The 22,711-nt window shown below is 42.7% G+C and overlaps 2 protein-coding genes across 4 annotated transcripts in view; both read right to left on the reverse strand.

Annotated features, from left to right (window-relative positions):
• Nucleotides 1-9,554, reverse strand: part of DGKD (diacylglycerol kinase delta) — a 71,936-nt gene extending 62,382 nt beyond the window's left edge. Inside the window, exons 1-2 of the mRNA XM_074877850.1 lie at nt 9,542-9,554; nt 9,087-9,151 (exon numbers count right to left, since the gene is read on the reverse strand). The gene's annotated coding sequence lies outside the window, so the exon portion shown is untranslated. The remainder of the gene's footprint in view (nt 1-9,086; nt 9,152-9,541) is intronic.
• Nucleotides 1,254-20,588, reverse strand: SAG (S-antigen visual arrestin). Of its 3 annotated transcripts, XM_074877870.1 has the most exons (16): nt 20,252-20,573; nt 18,113-18,228; nt 17,466-17,526; nt 17,333-17,377; nt 16,847-17,040; nt 15,545-15,604; nt 14,313-14,380; nt 13,978-14,113; nt 13,534-13,618; nt 11,905-11,977; nt 10,860-10,997; nt 10,468-10,545; nt 9,542-9,565; nt 9,087-9,151; nt 3,092-3,101; nt 1,254-2,398 (listed from the first exon to the last, which is right to left on the reverse strand). In XM_074877870.1, the coding sequence occupies exons 2-16, from the start codon at nt 18,170-18,172 to the stop codon at nt 2,305-2,307; spliced, it is 1,191 nt and encodes a 396-aa protein (XP_074733971.1). In that variant the 5' UTR covers nt 18,173-18,228; nt 20,252-20,573; the 3' UTR covers nt 1,254-2,304. The 3 variants fall into 3 exon arrangements, with proteins under 3 accessions (XP_074733971.1, XP_074733970.1, XP_074733972.1); XM_074877869.1 differs by lacking the exon at nt 3,092-3,101 and having other exon boundaries at nt 1,254-2,577; nt 9,073-9,151; nt 20,252-20,588; XM_074877871.1 differs by lacking the exons at nt 1,254-2,398; nt 3,092-3,101 and adding an exon at nt 8,881-8,906 and having other exon boundaries at nt 20,252-20,562.
• Between the last annotated feature and the right edge of the window lie 2,123 nt (nt 20,589-22,711).

Raw genomic sequence — 22,711 nt, forward strand, 5'->3', positions numbered from 1 at the left:
CACAGCTTATGGAAGTCATCACCGCAGATGAATTTGAAAGACAGCGACAGAGGCGTCTCACAAGGCTGACATGTAAGAAAAAAAAGGAATTGGGCCTCTAAGTTTGCTAGTCCCATACTTACAGGTCCAGTAACCAGTAACATTGCTCTGTAGAGCAAGCTGCGCTTTAAAGCAAGACTAGAAGATAGTCACACACTGTTCCCCCTCCTCCTCTTAGCATCTTTAAAGGATTGCCTGAATACCAGCTCTCCAGTAATTTGCTCAACCTTACTGTATCAGTGCATTCTTCTCAAGTCATCAAAAAATTAGTAGTAAAAATACCAAGGCAATCATTAGAAAAGCCTTCCCAGAAATCCAGGTGCAAATGCTTCACCCTCCCCCAAACCCAAAGCTGAAATTACACAGAAATTATACTGACCACGAACACCAGAAAATGACCACAGGTCGTCTTTAGCAGCAAAGCACACAATGCTTAGAAAGAGCAGAGCAAATATACTGCCTCTTGCAATTTCACCTAAGGTGAGACAGCTGTGACTAATGGAGCCAAACACACTGACAGGTGGTATTAGGTGAGAGCACTGATGGAACTGTGAAATCAGCTGTGGTCTTAATTCACTGCTTTCAGCATCTTAATCAAGACCAGTTTACAAAGCAAAACAGGAGAAGGCTTTACTTTTAACCCAACCTATTTGTAAGTGTTTGAGGCCACATATAAAGCTGTTTGGTTAAAACCTTTGGACCATCTGTAAAAGTAGGGCTTGTAACCATGATGGTGTCAACAAGAACAAACAAACAAGTCTCTGCTCAAAAAACAAGGCCTGTATATAGAACAATTCTGCAGAAATGCCAGAGAACAGCCCCCACTTTTCTCCAAAGCAGGCTGCTTTGACTTGTTACAGTGGTCAGTAGTAGCCTGAGCCAGAGAGTGGGCAAGCTCAGTTCATGCAGCCTCTGCAGCCTGAACCAGGATGGGAGTGCAACGCGCTTACAGCAGGCTTTCACCAGGAGTCCTGCTCCCGCTGGAAGGAAACAGACATCTCAAAAATGTCTCCCTCATTTTCTTCTCTGTTAAAAGCACATCGTTGTTAACCAAGATATAAGTGGGAAGTTCTTAATTCCATTTTCCAGTGCATAGAGTGGGAAACATAAGTTTATATTAATAAATGTACGCTCTGCATTCAGACTTTCCCGAGTTTAAACCAGAGACATTGAAAAGCAGATTTAGAGCAAAAACAAGAAAAAGAAAACACCAGTCGTTTTACATGCAAAATGTAATTAGTTGATGCAACTCACTTCAGCCAAAATATAAGTGAGATTCAGGAAAGGATTAGACACTTACATGGATAATGAGAATATCCAGATCAACAAAAGAGAACAAAGTTTGCCTAATACAATCTCTTTTCTTAGAGCATAAACCGACCTCTGGCAGATGGATGTTGGAAAAGGCTCCTCGGGGCAGGCTGTCCCATAATTTCCTCCTTAATTTTACTGCACCCTCCTTTGAAGCTCTCTTGCATACAGGAAACTAGATTAAATATAGGATCAGTCTGGACTAGCAGTTCTCTGTTTGGAGTTGTGTATACAGGGAGCTTTGTTAAGGAATTCATGGACAGTGCACATTCCTCTCATCTTTAATAATGTGGTGGTTAAGAATATTGCTAGAAAACTAACATTGTATCTCAGCATTATAGCCACTGGGGAAGATGACTTGCAAGACATTTAATAATACAGAAAGTGGATGAAAGCCACACAGGGGGACAGTGCAAGCACTAATAATATTCACTAGATGAGTTTCGTAAAGCATAAATGCAAAAGCAACCAAAAGGAAATAAAATCAGTTTTGTACAGTCTGCTGAGAAACTTCAATGAATCACCAAAGACTGCAAGCCAGCCGTTCAGACCAGGACTTGGTTCACTAGCATTTCAAAGTCAGAGACTCTTTGACACCACGTAGGTCTAGGCAGGCTGCACAAACCATCATTTAAGCTCTCATCAGTGGTGAAACCACCAACCTTTTTGCTAGGTAGCCCTGAATGCAGAAGTCATGGCATGGCAGCCTTCCTGTCCTCTGGTAGCTCAAGTAAGCATCAGGTTTTGAGTTTGCTACATTCTTCTAGAGCTGAAGCTTTTAATAAGCAATAGAGATTCACGGGTTTAGATTCATGGTTTTACGTCCACTGATCTCAGGGCTGATCCCTGGAAGACCATGCATGCACTGAGAACATGCAGTTTACTAGAAACCTAGCTCCTAAACTTGTAATTGATGCCAGACTACATAGCTTCTCTGGCAGCTTGTTCTTTTAGTCACTCATCAGCTGAGGGCATATCCTTGTCTTCATCATCAAGCATATCTTTTAGCTGTTGACGAGCAAACTCCTCAAATACCAGCTCTGCTTCACTGAAATGGAAGAAACACAGTTCTTTCAAAATGATGTTAGCAGTTTTTTTATACCACCAGACTAACGAAAACATATAGGAGGAAGATGAGAAGCCCGGAGCAGATTCTGGTAATGTTTCCTTTGTCTTCAAAGGGATTTGGATCACATTCCCACAGGCACCATCTTCATTGGTGGTATTCTAGCTAGTATGAAAAGCAGTTGATTGAGCAAGTCAGGACACAAACTAAGGAGGTTTTAATCTGTACCAAATCATGTCCATTCCAGCTAAGTATTTATCAGCTAGCTAAATAGTATGCAGCCTGAAAGGGTCTTTGTCTAGAAATAAAATATGAAACCTTTCATCCTTATTCCTTCTGTACTAAAATAAGGGCACATAGTCAAACCTATTGAACTTCTGAAACTTAGAGCTACAGAGCATCAGCTGACCACAGACACATCCCTCCCCCTCCAACTGTGAGGCAAAACATGTTGTCTTAAACTAGTTTCACATGGTCAGTCACCAATGTTCAACTGATAGCAGTAATTTTTCAAGCTGCAGTAACTTACTTTGGATTTAAGCTCATACTCTGTGAACCTTGTGGATTTTCAGACAATTTTGAGGGGTTTTCAAGAGTCAATGCACAACTGCAGCTAGAATTATTATTAATGAAATATTATTAGTGAATAGTGAAATATTATGAAAAGAAACTTACCCGCCCTTCCCTGCAGTCATCAGCATGCAGTAAAAGAGGAAAAAAGACACACCAATCGTTAGAACAGTGAATGCTAGGACCAGTAAAAATCGATAAACTGACAAGACCAAACAGTAACAAGCAGTAGGATTTGCAGCAATACAAGGAGAATTCCAGAAACTCTCAAAATGTGCGTACATGCACCTGATGAAGCAAAACTTGATATCCCGAGTGGAAAAGCACTCTAGCAACGTTGCCCAAGACATCAGAAGGGCTGAGAAACACAGATTTTCCCATTTACGCTTGCTCGTGGTCACAGCTGTGAGAGACATCTGTGCACACACTTCTACTCAGAGATGACAGTGCTTGTGTGATATGATGTTAGTCTTAATTGGTCTGTCACTGTAATTTAAGTAGTCAGCTAACGAGAAGATGATGTTCTCGTTCAATAAACATGAAGGTATTAAAAATCAAACGAGGTCAGAATACAGAAGGGCCTAGGTGGTCTCTCATTAGATAGTTTATGCACTTGTGGCAATACTCCTGATTTCATCCTTGCCTAAATATAATCCTGAGTCCTTTGGCACTTGTGTTCTGTAATGGGATCTTTGCTAACCACACCGTAACAAATCCTGCTTGCTCACAGGATTCCTTGGAAGCTGTTTCAGCACAGCCTAAAATAAGCAGAACAGACTGTATTGCAGTGATGAAATGGGGGCAGGGATTTTTTTGTTCTCACAGTTACTTTAGGTTTAGCAAGTAACAGTCACTTCACTGGCTTACTTCTCATGAGTTTAAGTCAGTGAGCAAAGTGCACCTAGGCCATCATTCTACAGAATTTGTCAGGGATCTGGGATGCTTCAGTGACTGCATAACTTGCCACCTGGAGAACTCCCACCCACAACACACACTGAAATCAAGGGCAACAAGTAGCAACTAGCACTGCTGGAAAAGTCAGCATTAAAATGTGTGCCAAATGGGGCCACTCTAGCCAAAATGCCTCAAAGGATGGATCATGTAAAGACATTCATGATGGTGTCTATCCATACTCAAAAAGGATGATTTCCTCTACTCACAGAAGCTAAGATGAAGTCTGGAAAGTCTCAGATCATGCATGCTTGATTGGAATGGATTTTAAATGAAATATTTAGAACTTTGGAAATTTCCAACACATAATGCATCATTCTCATTTCAATTTTCCCCCAATTTTTATTCTTTAAATAGTCTGCTCTCTTTCCCCTCTCTGAAGTACATTCATTACTATGGGAACAGTGACATCAATGACGTGGGTGAAGCTGAGTGAGATACCCACCAATGAGGTTTGAAGCCGGTTTTACAAAATGGGTTGAGGGGGGGAAATAGGTATTGTTTCAGTTGGGCACATACTTTACCTGTCAGATAAGTGATTACAGAATCAATACATAGGTAGTACGGCAGCAGCGTAATGCTTATGCTATACCTCAGATGTACAATAACATTCAAAGATGCGCTACTTTGCATTCAGGCTGCTATACTACATCCCATATGCTTGTTAAATGGCTACATTTGCACCCTAGCAGGAGTTAGTCCCACTCCACATAGTTCTCTTGCTGTCTTGTGTCTTATTTAACATTATGATATTGAAAAATTCTCAGGAACCTGAAAGTGGGCAGACTTTTTCTTTTTCTAACTGGCATGCCAGCAATTGTTTTGAGGGTTGGGATGGGAGGGGGCTGTGTTCAAGGATCAATAAGGCTCCAGAATGTCATCATACTCTCTGCAGAGGGTTTTCTGTAAGCTTTTATTATGCAGCCACAGAAATGATTCCATATAATTAAAGTTGTGGCATATGGTAATTTTCATTATAAGCTTGCTTTTAACCTCTCTTAACTTTATGGGTGGGAAAAAAAAAATGGAGTAGGCCGTGTTATTTTTCAAGACATTCAAGTGCTTTAAAAATTTACTAACTTCTGAAAGTTACAATACCAATACAGGGCAGGTATAGCTTTACTATTAAAGTGACAAAGCATTTATGGGTTTCTTGAAACCAGCCCCTTGGTGCAAGTTTAACAAGGGAGCAGATAAATGACCATTTGTTGAACAACAGCCAAAACAAAGGCCAGTGTCCAAGACATAGGCCTACAAAATGTAAAACATGAGAAGGGCAGGAAAACCCCAGACCAAAGAACTCACACTGAGACCACAGCCTTGAGGAAAACCCAGCAGGAGCTTCTGGGCTAACTGCTGACTGGGAAAGGTCTTGGAAGCATAAAGAGACACAGCCCAGTTTGAATCTATCTTTAAAAGAAACAGATCTCTATACATTTTTGTCAACAGGCGGAAAAGACAGACTGCCAATGTGACAGGAGCTGCTTTGCCTAAAAATAACCGCCTGTGAACCACATGGGTCCAAAACCAGTTGCAAAACCAGCACACATGAAACATGCAAATGCTGGCCTACAAGGAGTCCAAGACAAGAAAGCTATAAATAAACACAGGAAAGGTAGCAAGCCGTTCCTATTCTGTCTCTTCCAGACACAGAAAAGAAAGATCAAGCAATCTGCAATAGCCATGCACTGACAGACCTGATTTCACTGAGTGATGAATGCTTCAAAGCTTGCTCACAGACAAATAAAAAGGGCAAAGCAATATGCTGTGACATAAAGCACACAGCAGTTGACCACACTTGCCCCAGTTTGGCCCTAAAAAAATTAAACCATGTTCTTGAGAAAGCTTATCTCTCTGAGGTTCTCTACACTCAAATCAGCCCTGCATGATTAAATATACTGATGCTACACGTTTTATCTACTTTTGCCGTAAATCACCTGGGCTAGAGAAGGAAAGAGGGTATTACTACACTGCAAGGAATAAATCATAATACATGGCATTTTTTAATCCCACTTCAGCTTTGACTCTGTAAGACGGTTGCTTTGACTTCTTTCCTTTCTCTCAGCTGTTAAGATGAAGTGGCAGTCAAGTAAGCAGGGAGGTGCAATAGGCAAACTGGTTACTACTGAGTCATCAGTAAAAACAAAAGGGAACGGAAAAAGAAGATAAGGAGTGATCTCAAAATTCCCTGTGTATGCACCCCTGCCTACACCCACTGCAGAGGCTGCCGAACTAGCCAGCAAAGAAAAATTCCATCTTTGGGGGCTCTTGAGAGTCTAAACAGTTTGTTGAAGCTCCATCTCTGCAATTAAGTCTTGATTCGCTTGATTCCAAATCAGATGGTATTTCACTAATGAAACAGATTTTATTTCTCAGAGTTTATGAACTAAGTGGTAGAATAAAAATTTAAAAAGCATGAACTCATAATTGGGAAGAGTAATTAGGCACAGTGCATGGAAAACTACCAGCCAATAAAGCCGGAAAGAGTTTTAGTTTACCAGCTTCATATGGGAGGCTGTTTTATACCCTGTAATGAGCTCAGACACCACATTCCAGCACAGTTTTCATGTCAGCTATGCAGGCTTCAGAGGAATTTTCTGCTGTGTTACAGTATCTTTTTTTAAGAGAAAGCATTTATTTCTCAAGTTAACCATTTGTAGGGCTTTCCCATGGGATAAGCTCCTGAAACTACCTGTATTTTTTTCAATTTGTAGAAATTTGCAATTTCCATCTGTATAAAATACATGAACCATAGCTGTCTTCTGACAGCAAACTCCTAGAAGACTTTGATGTAGCAAACAATACGTGGGCTGTGCCTTTGGTAAGAGGATGTGTTGGGGGAAGTGATCTGAGAAATATTGCAGTTCTCCATTTCCCTCGTAAAGTCTTCTGCCCACATCCTTTTGAGTGTACTATATAAAGGAGTATATCAGGCATTCTTTGAAATTATCTTAGAAGGGAGAACTGACTGACTTCCATTTTTCCTCATATTGCAAATGCTTCTGCCAGAATTATCTGCCTGAAGTGTAAGTAATAGAAAGGGGGTTACAGCATTTTAACATCAAAAAATGTCACGTAAAAAAAATTCACTCCATTCTAAAAATGCACAATTCTTTACAGTTGCCTAAGCCTTTGGGTGATCCTTGTTTGACGTTTTCAAGCTTTTCTCTGTAACCATGAAAGCTCCAGATTTTGCAGCCCTGAGCCGCCCCCCAGAACCTCTGCCCTGCGAGGCTCCCCATGGGCACTAGATGTCCCTCACCAGCCACCGCTCCTGGAGCCACCAATGCCAGTCCCAGCCCCTCACCCAGGTCCTGGGCAGGGGGATTTGTGCAGGAAAGCCTGAGGGAAATGCTTCAGTATATACAAGCTACCCGAAGAGGCAAAAGACCCTTGCCAAAGCGGCTCTCCCACAATGAGTCACCCATTTGAGATCATGATCAAGTGTGCAGCAATGTCAGGGTTTTGCTGGCAGAGCTTCACCGGCCTGCAGCATGAAAGGGAAACCTGCAGCATGGGCACAGCTATGCCAACAAAAGCATTCGCTTCACAGCAGCTTCTCCAAGGTGATCCAACCTTTTTAGTCCTGTGGACCACCCCTGAGGACCTGATTTTCACCTTGCTGGACAGCTGGAGGCAGCTTTGGGCTGCATGCCGCTGTGGGGTGTCCTATGCTACTCTTCGGTTACATGGCTCTCCTCTTTGTGGCCACAGCAGAAAAGGGGTGAGAGGGGAATAGGCCTTATGGATTTGTCCTGAAGGTGCTTCCCAGGCTCACTGTGGCTCTGATGGGGTGGTAACATGCACAAAAAACTTCTCCTATGAGCATGTTCTGTGTCTGTGCTAAGAGGCTATGCTGACACAGCTCATAGCAGGGGTTTTCCCAGTGAAAAGGAGTTTCCTATAGTGCAATTCTTACAGGAGCGAAGAAACCTACCTCCACCCACGCCAGCACATCCATAATTAGCAAACACTGATTCCCAACCAGAGCAACTGAGTGTGGAGTGGATCACCAGTCTCTCTTCTCATCACTCACACTTGATTCCTCCAGCAATTTTGCACAATAAGACTCAAGTCACCCCTTTCTAATGCTTCCAGTACAGAACAAAGCACCTATCTCAGGATAACTCTTCACGGGTTCCACCATCATCTTCCAGTGGTCATGTTCTCAGAAACAGTAGCTTTAGGTAAGTTTGGGCTCAAAGAAAAAAGAAAAAAAGAAAAAGAAAAGCAACACAGAAACAGCCATGGGTTTTTGTTTGAAACCCATGCAACTCTGTCCAAATATAGAGGGTAGGACAAGATGACTCATCTATAACAGCCCAACACTGAAAGGCTGGCATAATGTTTTGTGTTCAGTAGCTGCTTCGCATGCTGTACAGGAGCTTCTGGTTTAGTGCAAGCACCTTGCGGTTTCTGCATGTTCACCATTAGAGAACAGGGCCAGTCAGGGCCTGAGGAAGTGGGAGGAGAACACAGATGCTCAAGACAGCCTGCAGTTTTGGCATCTGATCCCAATTCTCGACATGCTCCTTACGCTGATTTAAAGTTCCCACACTTCCATTTACTGACCTGACTCTGCAAAGACGTTCCTCTCAGATACCCACTGAACATAAAGGCCACATCACAGACACTGTGGCCAATGCCACATCAAGATAACAGGGACTCTAAAATTACAAACAGTTTTATCACCTCTTAACTTTGCTGGAAAGATTTTATTTTTTACAGTGTTCATGTGTCTTAGGTGTTTTCTGTGACAGATTCTTGTTTGCTGTATTAGAGTCTGGCTAGGAATTGCGGACAGCTTCGTTCAGAAAATTTTGCACAGTAGTCATGAGATTCAACTGTGCAGTGCTTCCTCAAGCCCCTCTGCTTTGAGTTGTGATTCCACAGATGAAAGATAAAAAAGGAACATGGCCCATTTCCACCTTCTCCCATCTTAGCATTCCTCCTCCTTGCTATTTTGTGCCTTGAGGTTGAGATATACACATATACACATGCAGATACATATACACACACAGAGAGCAGTCCCCATAGAGCCTTGCAGACTCTAAAGCATTCCTATAGAACAAATCACTATAAGCCTTGCAATGGTAAGATTTCACCTGAGTCTGTTAACGGAGAAAGGCAAAAACCAGGCATAACTGACCTGATAGGTTCTTTTCGTCAGGTTTGGGGTGCATGAGACGAAATGGCAGCTCTGTGCCCACTTCACTTTGGGGAGAAAAGAGAATGCATCAGATTCACAGCTCCATTCATCCTGGTTCAGTCCCCACCTCAGGCCAGCCCAAGCCCTGAACTACAGCTTCAGCCATTCTTCCACCTTTTTCTAATCATAATTTTCCCCTCAAAAAGAGTTAAACTCTCGATTTCTGAGAGATAAACCAGGTTTATTATGTGTTGAATGTACTTGCATGTACATAAAATCAAAGATATTTTTGTAATTGCTTCATTTTCACAGCTGAATGCACAGGCTTCTTGCATCTATCAGCTTAAGGGATAGTTATTTTTTTTTAGGGAGGCAGGAAAGGGAATAGGAAAGAGGGTAAAAAAGGTGAATTAACAACTATGACTGCATGATCTGAAAAGGAAAATGACATTTACCTGGAGGTGAGGTCTCCCAGCATGCTACAGAAGAAAACAAGCAGAAAAACAAGCATATTTAGTGCCTTTCCATTCCAATGCTCTACCAAATGCTGTTTTAGTGTTGGACTATTGAAATCACCTTCCTCATATACTCTTCTCTACTTGACACAAAGCATAACATCCAAATAAACTTGTTTTTAAAAAAGGTAATTTTCATTTTTCATGTCCTTTCCATGGAGAAAGAGTCTAAATTTTGGAACTCCTGACCAGGTGTTGGGCATGGCTACTTTTCTGAGAGCCAAAGGGCAACAGCAACCACAGGACCACAGAAGGCAGCAATCATTTTATCACACTTTAGGCAAATCATTGACTCATTTTTATACTAGAAAGAAGGGTAGATAAATGAAATACAAAAGTAAACAGTGACTATCATCAACTGAGAGCTACTATCCTTGTCCTCTTTTGCACTGTATGCTGGGAACTAGCTCATATTGATAACATCAGCTTCTCCCAGAAAGCTGGCTCAGTACAGAACCTGAGCTACAGTATTTATGACTCTCAGGCAGATGTCTCTACCTTCTGCTCTGGAAGAACAAGAACACCAACATAAAAGCTCACACAAAGTTTCACTTCAGTTCTCACAAAATAAGTTATGGCTTTGAAACAAAAAATTGCAATGCAAACCAGAGGTTCATACTTCAGCCCTAAAGTCATATGGCATATAAGGAAGGTAATCCAACTCCTCTGGCTCAGGATAAGTTCTTTGAATAGGCCAAGATTGATTTCCAGGCAATTCATGCTTTAGAGGGAGCCTGATGTCCTACAATATGTGACTTTTCTCTCGGGGTGGACTGTCCGGTCCTCTCCTCCCTTGTCAATGAAGTACACACACTCCCCTCTTTTAACTCTATGCAAATGTAACAAAAAAAGTCTGTTACTCTTACCCTGGAACAGTGAGCTTCACTTTGATCCTGTAGGAAACCAGAATCCCCATCACTGTTTTGTCTATTCCATCCTTAATACTACCAGAGAAAACAGACAGCAGAGTTAGGTGGCGCAGCAACATAGCAACAATACACGGCTGGAGCAAGAACTAGGTGACCATCCCATTCTCCTGAGTGTGATAGAGCAGACAAGCCTCAGGGAGAGCTAATACCTCTCCAGAGCTGTAATCACTATTTACCCTGAATGAATACGATAGGGTAAGCAATGCAACTTGGATGCACCCATCTGGACACACATTTACAGGTACAAACTCCTGATAGAAGTGTCTCCTCCATCCTCCCCTCTTCTTTATAACCCTCTACTACCTGGGATCATTTAAAACTCTACTCACATAGTACTAGAAGCCAAGTTGGTGTCCTCATCCTTTAGCCTTCCATCCAGAGCTATTTCCCGTGTCTCCCGGTTATTTGCTAGCAAGGGCAAAAGTGTCAGTGTCTTGGTCAGGCTGCTGTTTGGCTGCACCTTTTCTCTGAAAATAAGAAGGTGAGAGGAGGAAAGTGATACACTCTGATTTCTGTTACACACACAAACCAAGATAATTCAAAACAGATTACAAAGACATCCAAAAGGGGTGGAATTTATCTGTCCAAATTTAGTTGTCTCCAGTGAAGAAGTATACATCTAAACCAGTAAAAAAATTCCCTTTATAATCAGCAGAGAGGAACAAGCACTTGTAGAAAATTATTAATTTCACGTGAAGGCAGACCTCTAAAGTAGGTCAAAACCATGCTGCAGACCTCCAAATTTGGACAAAATGAATCCTAGCTGAGAAGACCAATACTCAATGGAAAACATGTCCCTAAGCTACAAAGCAAAACACCAGAAGAATATAAAGCATCTGGGTGTGTCCAACCCTCTTCACAAAGTTCAACGCTAGACTGCCAACGCAGTGCAAAAGAGCAAGCGGTTCTCCACAGTGTCAATAGGCTCAAGTTTTCATGGGCTTTCTAATGCCAGAAGCAGCCAAAGGAAAACGTGTGAAGACGACTGACCTCAAGCTAGAGCATCCATGACTTCCACTCAAACAGCAGCACCTTTCAGAAAAATGTTGCATCTCTATTTAAAGATTTCAAGTAATGGGCAGCCTTCCACTGCCCCTGCTAAGTTTTTCTAACAGGCAACTACTTTTCAAACCTCTTCTGCAACCTCCCCATTCTCTGAAAAAATGTGCAGGATCTGTGCTGGCCATGTGAAAAAGAGACAAGCTGTACCCAGAGACTACGGGTGGTGTGGGACACACACACACAAAATAAGAGGAGAGAGCACTGTAACAGCAAGCAGCTGCTAGACTATAGCTAAGAGTATCTCCCATTACTGAGGAGGGTAATTAAAAGGGTGTGAAGGAGCAAGAAGGGATAAGCAGAGCATTTACTCACTGTGCTTCCTCAGCAGCTACCACTTTTGTATAGTAGTCACTGGAGTACAAAACCACATTGGCAACCTGCTCCACTGAAAAGGGAGAAAGCAATCAGTTGTGCATACACATCAGAAACAACACAGCTGCCACCACCCAGTCTCAGGAATGGACAACATGATGAGGACAGCAGGAAAACCCATCCATTTAGAGCCTGAAGGGACCACCAGCTCAGACAGCATGACATGGATAGAGACCAACAGCACACAAATGGCCAAAGTCTATCTTCCCTGAAAGGCACCCAGCCTTGATTTGGAGATGACAAAAAGTCAATAACGCACAGTTTCCCTTGGGAGCCTGCTCTTTCCAGTGTGTCCACGTTTATCTCTGGTCTCTGGTATCTCCTGAGTATGCCCATGCATTTGCATTCAGGAGACACCCTCACCAAGCAGACTGCAGACAAGAGCCCGTGATAACAAATGGCTTATATTCTCCAATCAAACACCAAAAAAACCATAAGGTAGTTCTGAAACACTGACGAGAGAATCTGGGGACCAGCAAGTTCTTTTTAAGCCTGACAGAAGCACATCAGCCTAAAAATATTTGGGAATCACTAGACAGGGCATCCAAGACCAGCACTGACCTGGCTTTCTCTGCCACAGAGTTTTGCAAAAAACCTCAGCAATTTTGTTCCCTCCCTGTCTTCTCTTCTGTTTCTCATAGAATGGTTTGGGTTGGAAGGGACCTTAAAGATCACCCAGTCCCAACCCCCTGCCATGGGCAGGGACACCTACCACTAGCCCAGGTTGCCCAAAGCCCCGTCCAACCTGGCCTTGAACCCTTCCAGGGAGGGGGAAGCCACAGCTTCTCTGGGCAATCTGTGCCAGGGCCTCACCACCCTCACAGGGAAGAATTTTTTCCTTATATCTAATGTAAATCTGCCCTCTGTCAGTTTAAAGCCATTACCCCTTTTCCTATCACCACATGTCCTTGTAAAAGTTCCTCCAGCTTTCCTGTAGGCCCCCTTCAGGTACTGGAAGGCTGTGGCTTTGTCTCTCAGAGACAAAGCCATCCTTCATCTTTCACAGGTCCAAGTGCAATGAGGCTTATGGGATGAAAACAGGCAGTGCCACAAATAAAACACAGGCACAATACTGAAACTCCTCTCAGCCCCTGCCCTCAGCTTCCTCAGGAGGAATTACACCATCACTGGCAGAGAGGCTGTTTCACCCATTGCCAGATGTTTCTCAAACCCCAGGCAAAATTGTATGCAACCTAGGCACATTCACAGTTAGCAGGAGCATGACATTGACAGGGGAGCCCTTCCCACTGGCCTCACAAAAGAGGTGGATTTTTCTCCACAGCACCTGCCTTGCCCGCTGCAGGTGCCAGACACTTTCTCTTTACTAGAGGAGCCATACTGGTGCCTGAAATTAAGCCATATGAGTAACCATGAGAGTCAGGAAAAAAGCTGCAGTGTTTGATGAAACTGCAAAGAAACAGCAACAGACAGGCTGGAGGGACAAATTCCTGACTTGTCCCAGACTGCCTGCTTAAGCTGTTGCAAGCACTAAATTCTGGCTCTGCTGCAGTCCTCTCACCATTCAGTCTTCTTGCCATCAAAGAATCCCAAGTAACAGTAAAAACATACCCTGGACTTTGATCTTCTTCACTGTTTTGTCTGTGCTGTTGTTGATGGTGATAGTGACCGGAATGGGCTCACCATGGTAGTACACCTAGAAGGAATTCAATGCTCAGAAATCCAGCCAGGAGGCTTCTCTCAAGCCCTAAACCCCTCTAGTCCCCCCAGATTAAATCTCCTCACAGAGGCCAGATAAAGCAAGATGACCCTTTCCAACAATTCACAACCCTTCCTTCAATGACTGACTTAGCCTCAAATGTGTCTGGTAATGTGGTCTCAGACTCCCCTAACAGTAGCTACTGACATAAATTACATTAGAGCCCCTGAGTGCTGGGACAAGTCAGTCTCAGCTGAGATCATCCAAGTAACACACAAAGTAGCTGCTTTGAGAATCAAAATGCATATTGGCATGCCAATACTATGATGTTCACAGCCCCGGGGCAAACTCCTCACCTCTTTACTGAGGCAAGCTTTCAAGTGCAATGGCTTGTTGGACATGAAGAACTGCCAGGTGGTCTCTGTACAAGGTTGGGGTCCTGGCTTTTCCGGAGCATACTGCACCTTACGGATCAGCAAACGTGTAGTGTCCCTGGGAAGCAGCAGAGGACAACACGGTGGTACTTTGTGCTTGGCAGAGGCAGGAGTTCTGCATTCACATGTACTTACACCCAAGAAGCCCACTGACAAGTGGGACAAAGCTGAACAAGCAGCCAAGGTGCATTACTGGACCACCCACCCCTTTTAAGAAGAGCAAAGCTGAAGACAGACAGACACATGCAGTCTGTTACCTCTTATGAATTTTCTCATCCACATTATCTGTTGAGAAAGCTTTCACCTCAAAGTCCACCCCACAGGTCTGCCAGAGAGAGAAGACAGCTGTGAAATCAGTGTCAGAAGCCAAGAACATCCGCAGATGTTTAAATGTCTTTCTGCACACCAGAAATTGTCAGATTCCTGCCAACTGCAAATTCTTCTGGCCTCCTACCATTGTAATAGAGATCCTTGCCAACTGGTGTGGCAGCATCCACCAGTTCTGTGCTGCTTCTGATAAATGAGGCTTAATTCCCAGCCTTTGACAGGTGACATCCCTACTCCTAATAGGCTTTTCGTGAGTGCAGTGCTGCAGATGTCACAGCATGCTGTAGGTTATAAGACTGCCCAGCCTGCAAGGCTCTCCAAGCCACCTTGGGTTTCTGAACTGAATTTCTGAACTGGCTTTGTAATGTCAATTTGAGGGTCAACCTTCTTCCTTCCCAACGTCTAAGGAGTGGGAGTGATCAGGCCAAGCTGAGCTTTGCATTAACAGGTTCATACCACCATGGGACATCTGTGTGAGTCCCAGATAACTCTCTACAGAGCAACATGGGAATTTTTGCTAAAATATCATTCCTTGGCAAAAACCACAGCTTACCCCTGTTGCACTGGATTCTACAACCTGCATCCCACCTTGCCTGGCTGTTAGTCTAGCTGTGCTGTTCAGAGAAGCGTCCAGTTAAGTATAAAAGGAATATTTTAAATGGTGTCAGAAACCTTGCAGAACATCTCATTATCTGGTGACTTTGACTCCAGGGTTTTTATTTTGTTTACACACATGTGCAAGCCAGCCCTTCTCTGCATTTGTTTTAATTCAGAAGCAGGTCTTAACACACGCTATTTATAGCAATCTATGAGATTTTAGGCACTCAGTCTCCTTTTCTCTCACGTAGCCTGACAGCTACAATCATTTTATGTGCAGCCAACCCACAAATCATGTGGTACCCTTAAGGAAACTACAAGCATTGCAGATTTAGTAGTCTTGCTGCTATTTGACTAGATTCCCTTTCTTATTCTGTGGATTTAAATTCCAAATCTGTGACACACACTTGTAGCTCTTAAGTCAGGTTGACATCTGTAGCATAGCACAGCAAAGTCCAGTATCAGCTTATTCTTTCTATTCTCAAGCTAGACAAATAAATTCACATGACTTTTTCCATCTGACTTGCCTCAACCATGATACACACAAGTGTCCCATTGGTCTCACCTTGTCAACATCACGAGGTGAAGGCTGCAGAGAGACTGAACAAGGCAGGTAATCTGGAAACTGCGGGAGGAAGAAAAGAAAAACACCCCAAAGCAGTATTACACAGATACTCTAGCTAACGTATTGCTCACAAAAGGTACAAAGCAATCCTGGAGACAACAGGTCACTCGCTGTAATGCAGTAACCCTTTGAAGTTCTGGCTAAGATAGGGGCCTTAATATACTGGGTCTTATCTTGCCTTGTATGAACAAGTTCCTCTCTTCCAAAAATACTTTAATAGCCAAGAAAAAACCAAAAAGATAGAAAAAGTAAAGAAAGTCCAGGCACATGAAACACCTCGTCTAAAAATCAAACAGAGCTCTAGAGGCACAGCCTAGAGTAGAAGCTGCAACATCTAGCTCCTGATCCAAGATAATCAATACAGCTCACAGCAGTGCTACTCACTGTTCACAGAGGCTTGAAGCTTGAGCAAAGTGTCTCTGTGTCAGAAACACAACCAAGGCCATGAATACCAGTCAGCCACCAGCCAGTATCCATTCGCTCCTGGCCTGGGCAGGGATGGCAGCTCCAGAAATCAGCTGGGAAGGCTGCAGAGTAGCTCATGGAGACTCAGTGCTAACACCGCATTAGAGACTCCAGCAGTCTGAAGATCACCAGGTTGTATCTGAGTGGTTAATAACATTATGGCTGGTACCAACCCATTTAGCAGAATCATTCAAAGACTTATTTGTTGCTGTATCAGAGCATGTGGTTTTCAAACCTGGATCTTCCTGGGGAATGCTAAGGCAGACATGTCACTGACAGTACTGGAAGCATATCCTGTCAGAATCAGAATTTGGCAATGAGCTATTATTTGTTGACAACATCTGGTAAAGAGCTTTTCATCCGCTTGTTTGATCCATAACATTTTTAGAGAGAAAGGATTTGGCATTTCCTCTGTGAGCACCGAGAAAGGATTTGGCACTTCCTCTGTGAGCACTGGAGCAATGGCATAAAGTATTCCAGCCCCCCAGGAATGGGGAAGACAAGGATATATAGGGCTGTTGCTAGCATAAAGACACTGTATTTTTCTTTGCCTTTTCAAGGAAAACACTTTTCACATGCAGTTAGGGTCATCTTGCACTTTACCACTTAGGATGTTAAGAAAAAAAGAAAATTGGTACACTGCCTGTCACTCAAAATTGGAAGTTTGCATAACATGAATTCACTATTAATCCCTGTGTTCAGCCCATCACCGGGTCTCAGCAGTCTGGTAATAACAGACAAGGAGAAGAGGGTCAGAGGCTCTCATTAGATACTTACTGTAAAGAAAAAGGGATAAGCATTTTTCCCTAGCTTCTTTATCAGAGATTCCTGCAAGTGGGAGAGAGACTCTGGCTTGTCAGCAGGTGGGTACACTTGGACCCTAGAGAAGAACAGGTCCCGTCGGAAGGTGAGGCCAATCACATCAATGTCTTCCCGGCCATAGCGGAAAGCACAGGTCAGGGACACATATACTGCAAAGAAGCACACGATAGGTAAGGCATGCAGCAGGCTAACAATGCAGCCAGGGTGGGGTGTAAAATCCTCCTGCACTACAGAGTCAGGGAAACCCATTTCAACACTGTTGTATAACCCAGTAAGTAGTCATACCATGTTAGAACATACATTATGTTGAATAAGAAGCCCATTCACTGGGGAAGAGAGTTACATTTGTACCCTTAAAACAATGAAAAGGTTCTATTTCAGCATCTCACTTTAAAAGAGGACTAACAATCTCTGAAACATATGTTGTATAAAATATCAAACCTTTTTTCTCCTTGATAATTGCAGGATCCACCAATACGACACCATCTGAAAAAAAGGAAAAAAAAGAAGAATTAACAGGGGATAATCAGGGTTGCAGGAGCAGGAAGGGCAGCGCATATCCTTGTGGACTTACCTACAGGTTCCACATTCCCTGTGTTGTCAATAAAGTCTCGCTTTCCCAGGTAGATGGTCAGCTGTAGGGAGAAGATGACCATGGTTGAACTACAAAGTGTTGATGGCTGTGTGGTTGTGTGTTGGGGGCTGGGGGGAGACACACAGTGGAGAGCTATAAATCTTGTAGAGATCAGAACAATTCCATTTTAAATGGATTTCTTTTTACCCAGCAAACATGCAGTCCCCACTAGACTCAACAGGATTATTCACATGCTTCAGGACATCAGAATTGAAGACCTGATGTAGACCAACTCCCAAAAATACAACATAAATACTTGCGCATGGGACAAAGAACTATAGATTTAAAGATTGTTGGTGCCATCAGGTTGGAAAGACAATGAATCAGCTTTGTTTTAAACATTTACCAGCAGGAGTACAACCCAGGAGGAGTGAGAGGCGAGTTGCCTTCCTCTTGTATTATAATACATGAGAAGCTCGCCCTATAAACTCTGTTTACGTCATCTCAAACTTAGCGCTAAATACAGATCATGGTCCTTCTTCAGAAAAAAAAAAAGGGGGGGGGACAGGAAAGAGCTTTCTACCAAGTCTCCAGTCTGACTACAAGTAAAACTCATACCTATATAAACCCATTGTTGTGGTACTTACAGCTTTGTCACGGGTGCTTTTTTTGAAGACAACTGTCTTTTGAGACTCAGGGCAGCTCATGGTCAAAGATGGGTATGTGACTGTGGATGAAGGAAGCTTTTCTTCCCCAAAATGTCCTGGGAAAGAGGGAAGAAAAAAATAGGTGGATGACATAAAAGCGGAATTATATTTGGTGGGTAAAGCACTCTCCTCCCATGTATAGTTTACCAAAGACTATTTCAATAGATACTCAGGTGCAGCACAGGAGGTGGGTTTCTTTTAATTTTATCAATTCCTCATAAAAAATAACCCCCAAAACATAAAAACGTCAATCCAAAAACAGCTCTTCAGAAACATTACAGAAGACCAAGAACTCTTTTTCATTCATATTAAAAAATTCGTAGACTAATAGAAAAATCTGGAGAGGAAGGGGTAGCCTGGCCTTTGCAGAGAGGTTTGTAGAGAATAATTTTGTGAAGAAGTCTATAAGAGAACAGAAAAAGGTAATCTGATCAACAGAAGGTACTTCGATTTTCAAAAGGTACCTCAAGATTTGTCATCAGAGGCTCTAAAATGTCATGAGATAAGAAGGAAGATCATTGCACTCATTAACAATGGGATAAAATATAGGAAATAAAGAATGTCAATACTATGTGTTTTGGATACTTTCAGGGTTTGGATTATTTTGGGGAGTTCTGTTTGGGTTTGGTTTGGTTTTTTACCACCGCAAGTATACAACAGTGCAGTGTTATCTGTCCTGGGACATTTGCTATTGAGCATATCCTTGAATGAATGGAAAGAAGCCTAGATAAGGAGTGAATAGCCTGCCCACAGACACAAAGCTATTCCAGATTCCCCAAAATAAAGCTGTCTGTGTTAAGCTGGAGGAGTGCTTCATGACGCAGACTGGATAGGTGATGAAATACCATATATTCTATAGCACTAAGTGAAAAGTATTGCACTCAAAGAAAATACAACTATAGTCTGACATGCAGGTATACTCAGTAACACTTAAGAAGAATGTCTTGACATAAGCAGAGAAGTTATTAGGAAATAAACCAAGAATACCACAGAGAATGCCATTTATACCATTTCAGAACCCCCTACATATCTGCATATGGGATATCTCATGCTCAGTCTAAGACCTAGAAAGGTGGTATGTACTGGTAAGGAGTCAGACCAAACCCAAAATGAGAACTCATCTGTCCTACTGTATTTTCCTAAGTCAGAATCAAATGCAACCCGTTACTTGCAGGGTATCACTGAACTCAAAACAGAAAGGACCTCAAGAACATAACAGTCCAGCTACCTGCCCAGAAATGTAACAGGTATAACCAGGGATAGTGAACAGCTTGTACCCAAGGAAAAAACTGATGGAATAAGATTCTTCAGAGGAAAAAAAAAAAAAGGACTGAAAGGACACAAGAGATATCTAGAAAAAGGTGTCCAGAAAACCTGAGCGGTACAAAGCGGAGAGAGATTAGTTTTTCACTTTGTTGTAAGTCATAAAATAGCAGCATCCAGTTCAGTGGTCAGCCAGCAAATTCAAAATAAAATGAAGCGCAGCACTTCCCCACGTAACACAAGATTCGAGAGTGCACATGTGTTGCTGCAGAAGGCTCTGGAAGTCACCAATATGAATTGATTCACAGGATTAGATGAGTTCACAGAGAAAAGGCTTTGCTGGACAGGATGATCCAGACGCAACCTTAACCCCGTAGGGCTCTGAAGCCGAGGAGCAGCATCAGGAAAGGACGATGCTACATGTGCCTTACTCTTACAGTTCCCCCTATTGGGCCTGTAAGAATGAGTGTGCTGTGTTCAACAGACCATCGGTCTGACAGTGTATGACTGTCCTTGCAGTTTGCTTCCGCTCTATTGTTCTGGTTTCTTTCCCATTATAAAACTGTTTCAAGAGTAGAAAATGTTTCTAGGGCCTATGAGCATACAACAAACTATAGAAAAACGAGAAATTTCCCTTCTTAGAGAGCTGAAAAAAATGTAAGTAGAGATTAGAAACATGACTTTACACGTTTAAGAATTTCTATTTTTATGAAGCATAGATAGGTTTTTTAAGTCCAGAATGGTATTTGCTGCTCAAAAGACACCCTACTCATGCTGTAGACCCAAATAAACAAATGAGCAAATAGCATTAAATACCTTGCTTTGTTCCAAATGCCACAGGAGCTGCCACAGGAAGAAGACGTGAACTCCTTTGCTGAAGAAAGATGAATTTTCCACGCAGCTACGTCCTATGCTTCTTCGCATCTACCAGGAGGAATCACTACCCTCTTAGCAAACAAGGAAGACAATTTGTAGGGGATTTGAAAGCGCGTCTCCAGTTGCGTCCATCCAGGATTTCAAGAATTAATCCCCCTCCAAGAGCAAATATTGTACCTGGGCTAAGATTCAACTGGAAAGTGGTTAAGTCAGCAACATAAAGCATTACCTAAGGAAGCTCAGAACGTCAGTGAAGAGGTCTACAATGTCATACTCACATGCTTTGTAAAGACTAGACTTACATAGAACAGGATGGTTACTGAAAGCAGCTTTATTCTAAAGCTCTTTCTCTGTCTTCTCCCAGGGTTGCAAGCCATCCAGCCTGATAAGCTGAACAGACATGAGCCATTTATGAAAAGGGAGTTTATAAAACACCAAACCAAGTCTCTATAAATAGATGCCATTATAAAGGACTACCAAACATTGAGAACAACATATTATTGCCATAATCACTAAGCAGTTTATCTGTTATTGCTCCACCAACATCCCATTGGCATGCTGATGCAAAACAGTATGTTGCTAGCCAGTACAGCTCCCCTCCTTAATTTACTTCTAGAGTGAGGCACAACATCCAAGATGCAAGACACATGAAGAGATTTCAATCAGTTTAGCTTTTCTGCTCGCAAATGTCCCAAGAATAGCTTCCCCTGCTCCCCCCCCGCTCTGGTCTTGAAATTATGCACAACAACGTGTAATTTTTGGCTTGCAAGCTGCATAAACAGCTGTAGCTTTCCTCTGGGCTGCATCTGTTAGTTTGATTAGAAAGGTCATGTGATATCCTCTCCACTTGCCAGCCTGAACAGCCCCCTCCATCTCAGGCAATCTTGCAGTGACAAATCAAGCTTGCTTTTTGCAAACAATCACCAACATTTGCCTGAATATAGTGGCCTGGGTACACAAATCATTGCAAAAAATGAACACAGAACCAGTGTTCCTCAGCTCTTTCAGTGTTTTCCAAATTCCAGAAACATTTTATTAACTGGAGGTGGATTATTTGCAGAGCTTAATCACTACTCTGTTTAATCAAGTTTGGCAAACACAAACCAGCCAGTCCTAAACCACGGAAATTCACATATGTGTTGCTGAAAGGAAATCCAGATCCTGGTTGTAGAAAGTAGGGAAGAGACTCCAGAAATTAACCCACAAAATCAACACATTCTATTCTGTCACACAAGAGCAAAAAGGGGAAAGCTAATATCATTAAAAGTTTGTGGTGCTGCCGCTGCAGGAGTATTCGTCCTTCAGGAGAGGAATGAGCATTCCTGTTACACCTGCTACTCCTCTGAGGGGCTGGTGGGTTGTGCAAACACCTGCAGGGGAGCTTGGAAGTGGCTTCTCCATAACATGTGCTTCCTAACACACCCTAATGTCTGGAGAAAGATGCCCACCCCACCCCCAAAACCACCTGAAGGGCAGCTCCACCTTCAGCAGAGGAACAGCACAAGCAGCCACCTCTGCACAGCAGGTACCTCCATTTTCTCTTCCCTCTGCAGGCTGAAGCAGAAAGGCGGACAACAGAAGTAAATAAACAATAGCAAAAGCTGAAGTTGGTCACTAGAATTTCTTACATACCCCAGTCCTAAGGAATTTTAAACTAAAATGCCTAAGGTCTTAGCTAGGTAGCCATTATCCTTGAGTAACCTACTCTGTAACAGCACCAACAGACAAAACAAAGCCTTGTGTAAGGTCTGTGTCCACGTTGTAGAAAAATACAAGTATAGCAGCCTAAATTATAAACATCCTAAACCCATTCTGATCCTCCTCAGCAGAGCCTGCAGAGTTTTTATTACGTTAATCTCCCAATAATCTTTTGTCATGCTGACTTGTCATTTAGTCATCTGCTTTTCTGCAGTAACCAAGGTCGCCCGGACTCTTGGTAGGTGCCTTTTCAAGGACCTTTTGCCACAGCAACAGGCAGAAGAAAAAAGATCTTGCCTTTAGAAATGCTTCAGAATGCCAATGTGAACCTTGTCATTTTTGTGACAGTTCTCACTTCCAAGAGGTGGACAGAAGGCTGCTTTTCTTATGAAAACAGAAGGGTGGTCAGTGATGGCTCTTAGCTCCGTATGAACTTTGTACATCAAACAGCTGAAAGCTTTGCTTCATTGCTGCGAAGCAGGAACCAGAGCACTGCCTCCAACGAGGGTTTTGGTGCTTTTAAAGAAACGTGCAACTCCTAATAGTGGCTTAAAAATTTAACAAGGTAGCAGTCAAGCTATCACAGCAAACAAAGCTTTCTATTTTCAGTAGTGTCTGATACACAGATACTGATTTTCTCAGTTCAGTCATTTATCCCAAACATCCAAGAATACATCAACCTTTCAAGGACAGGGGCACTTG

The sequence above is a fragment of the Strix uralensis genome, chromosome 9 (assembly GCF_047716275.1).
Source record: "Strix uralensis isolate ZFMK-TIS-50842 chromosome 9, bStrUra1, whole genome shotgun sequence".
In the NCBI taxonomy this organism is placed as follows: domain Eukaryota; kingdom Metazoa; phylum Chordata; class Aves; order Strigiformes; family Strigidae; genus Strix; species Strix uralensis.

Coding starts and splice junctions, on each gene's coding strand:
- SAG (XM_074877869.1), bottom strand. CDS start 18,172: ATGAGCTGCCCTGAGTCTCAAAAGACAGTTGTCTTCAAAAAAAGCACC. Junction 11,978..13,533: donor GAAGAAGATCAAAGTCCAGG/GTATGTTTTTAC, acceptor CTCCCTTTTCAG/TGGAGCAGGTTGCCAATGTG. Junction 9,566..10,467: donor GTGAAGCTCACTGTTCCAGG/GTAAGAGTAACA, acceptor TTTCTTCTGTAG/CATGCTGGGAGACCTCACCT.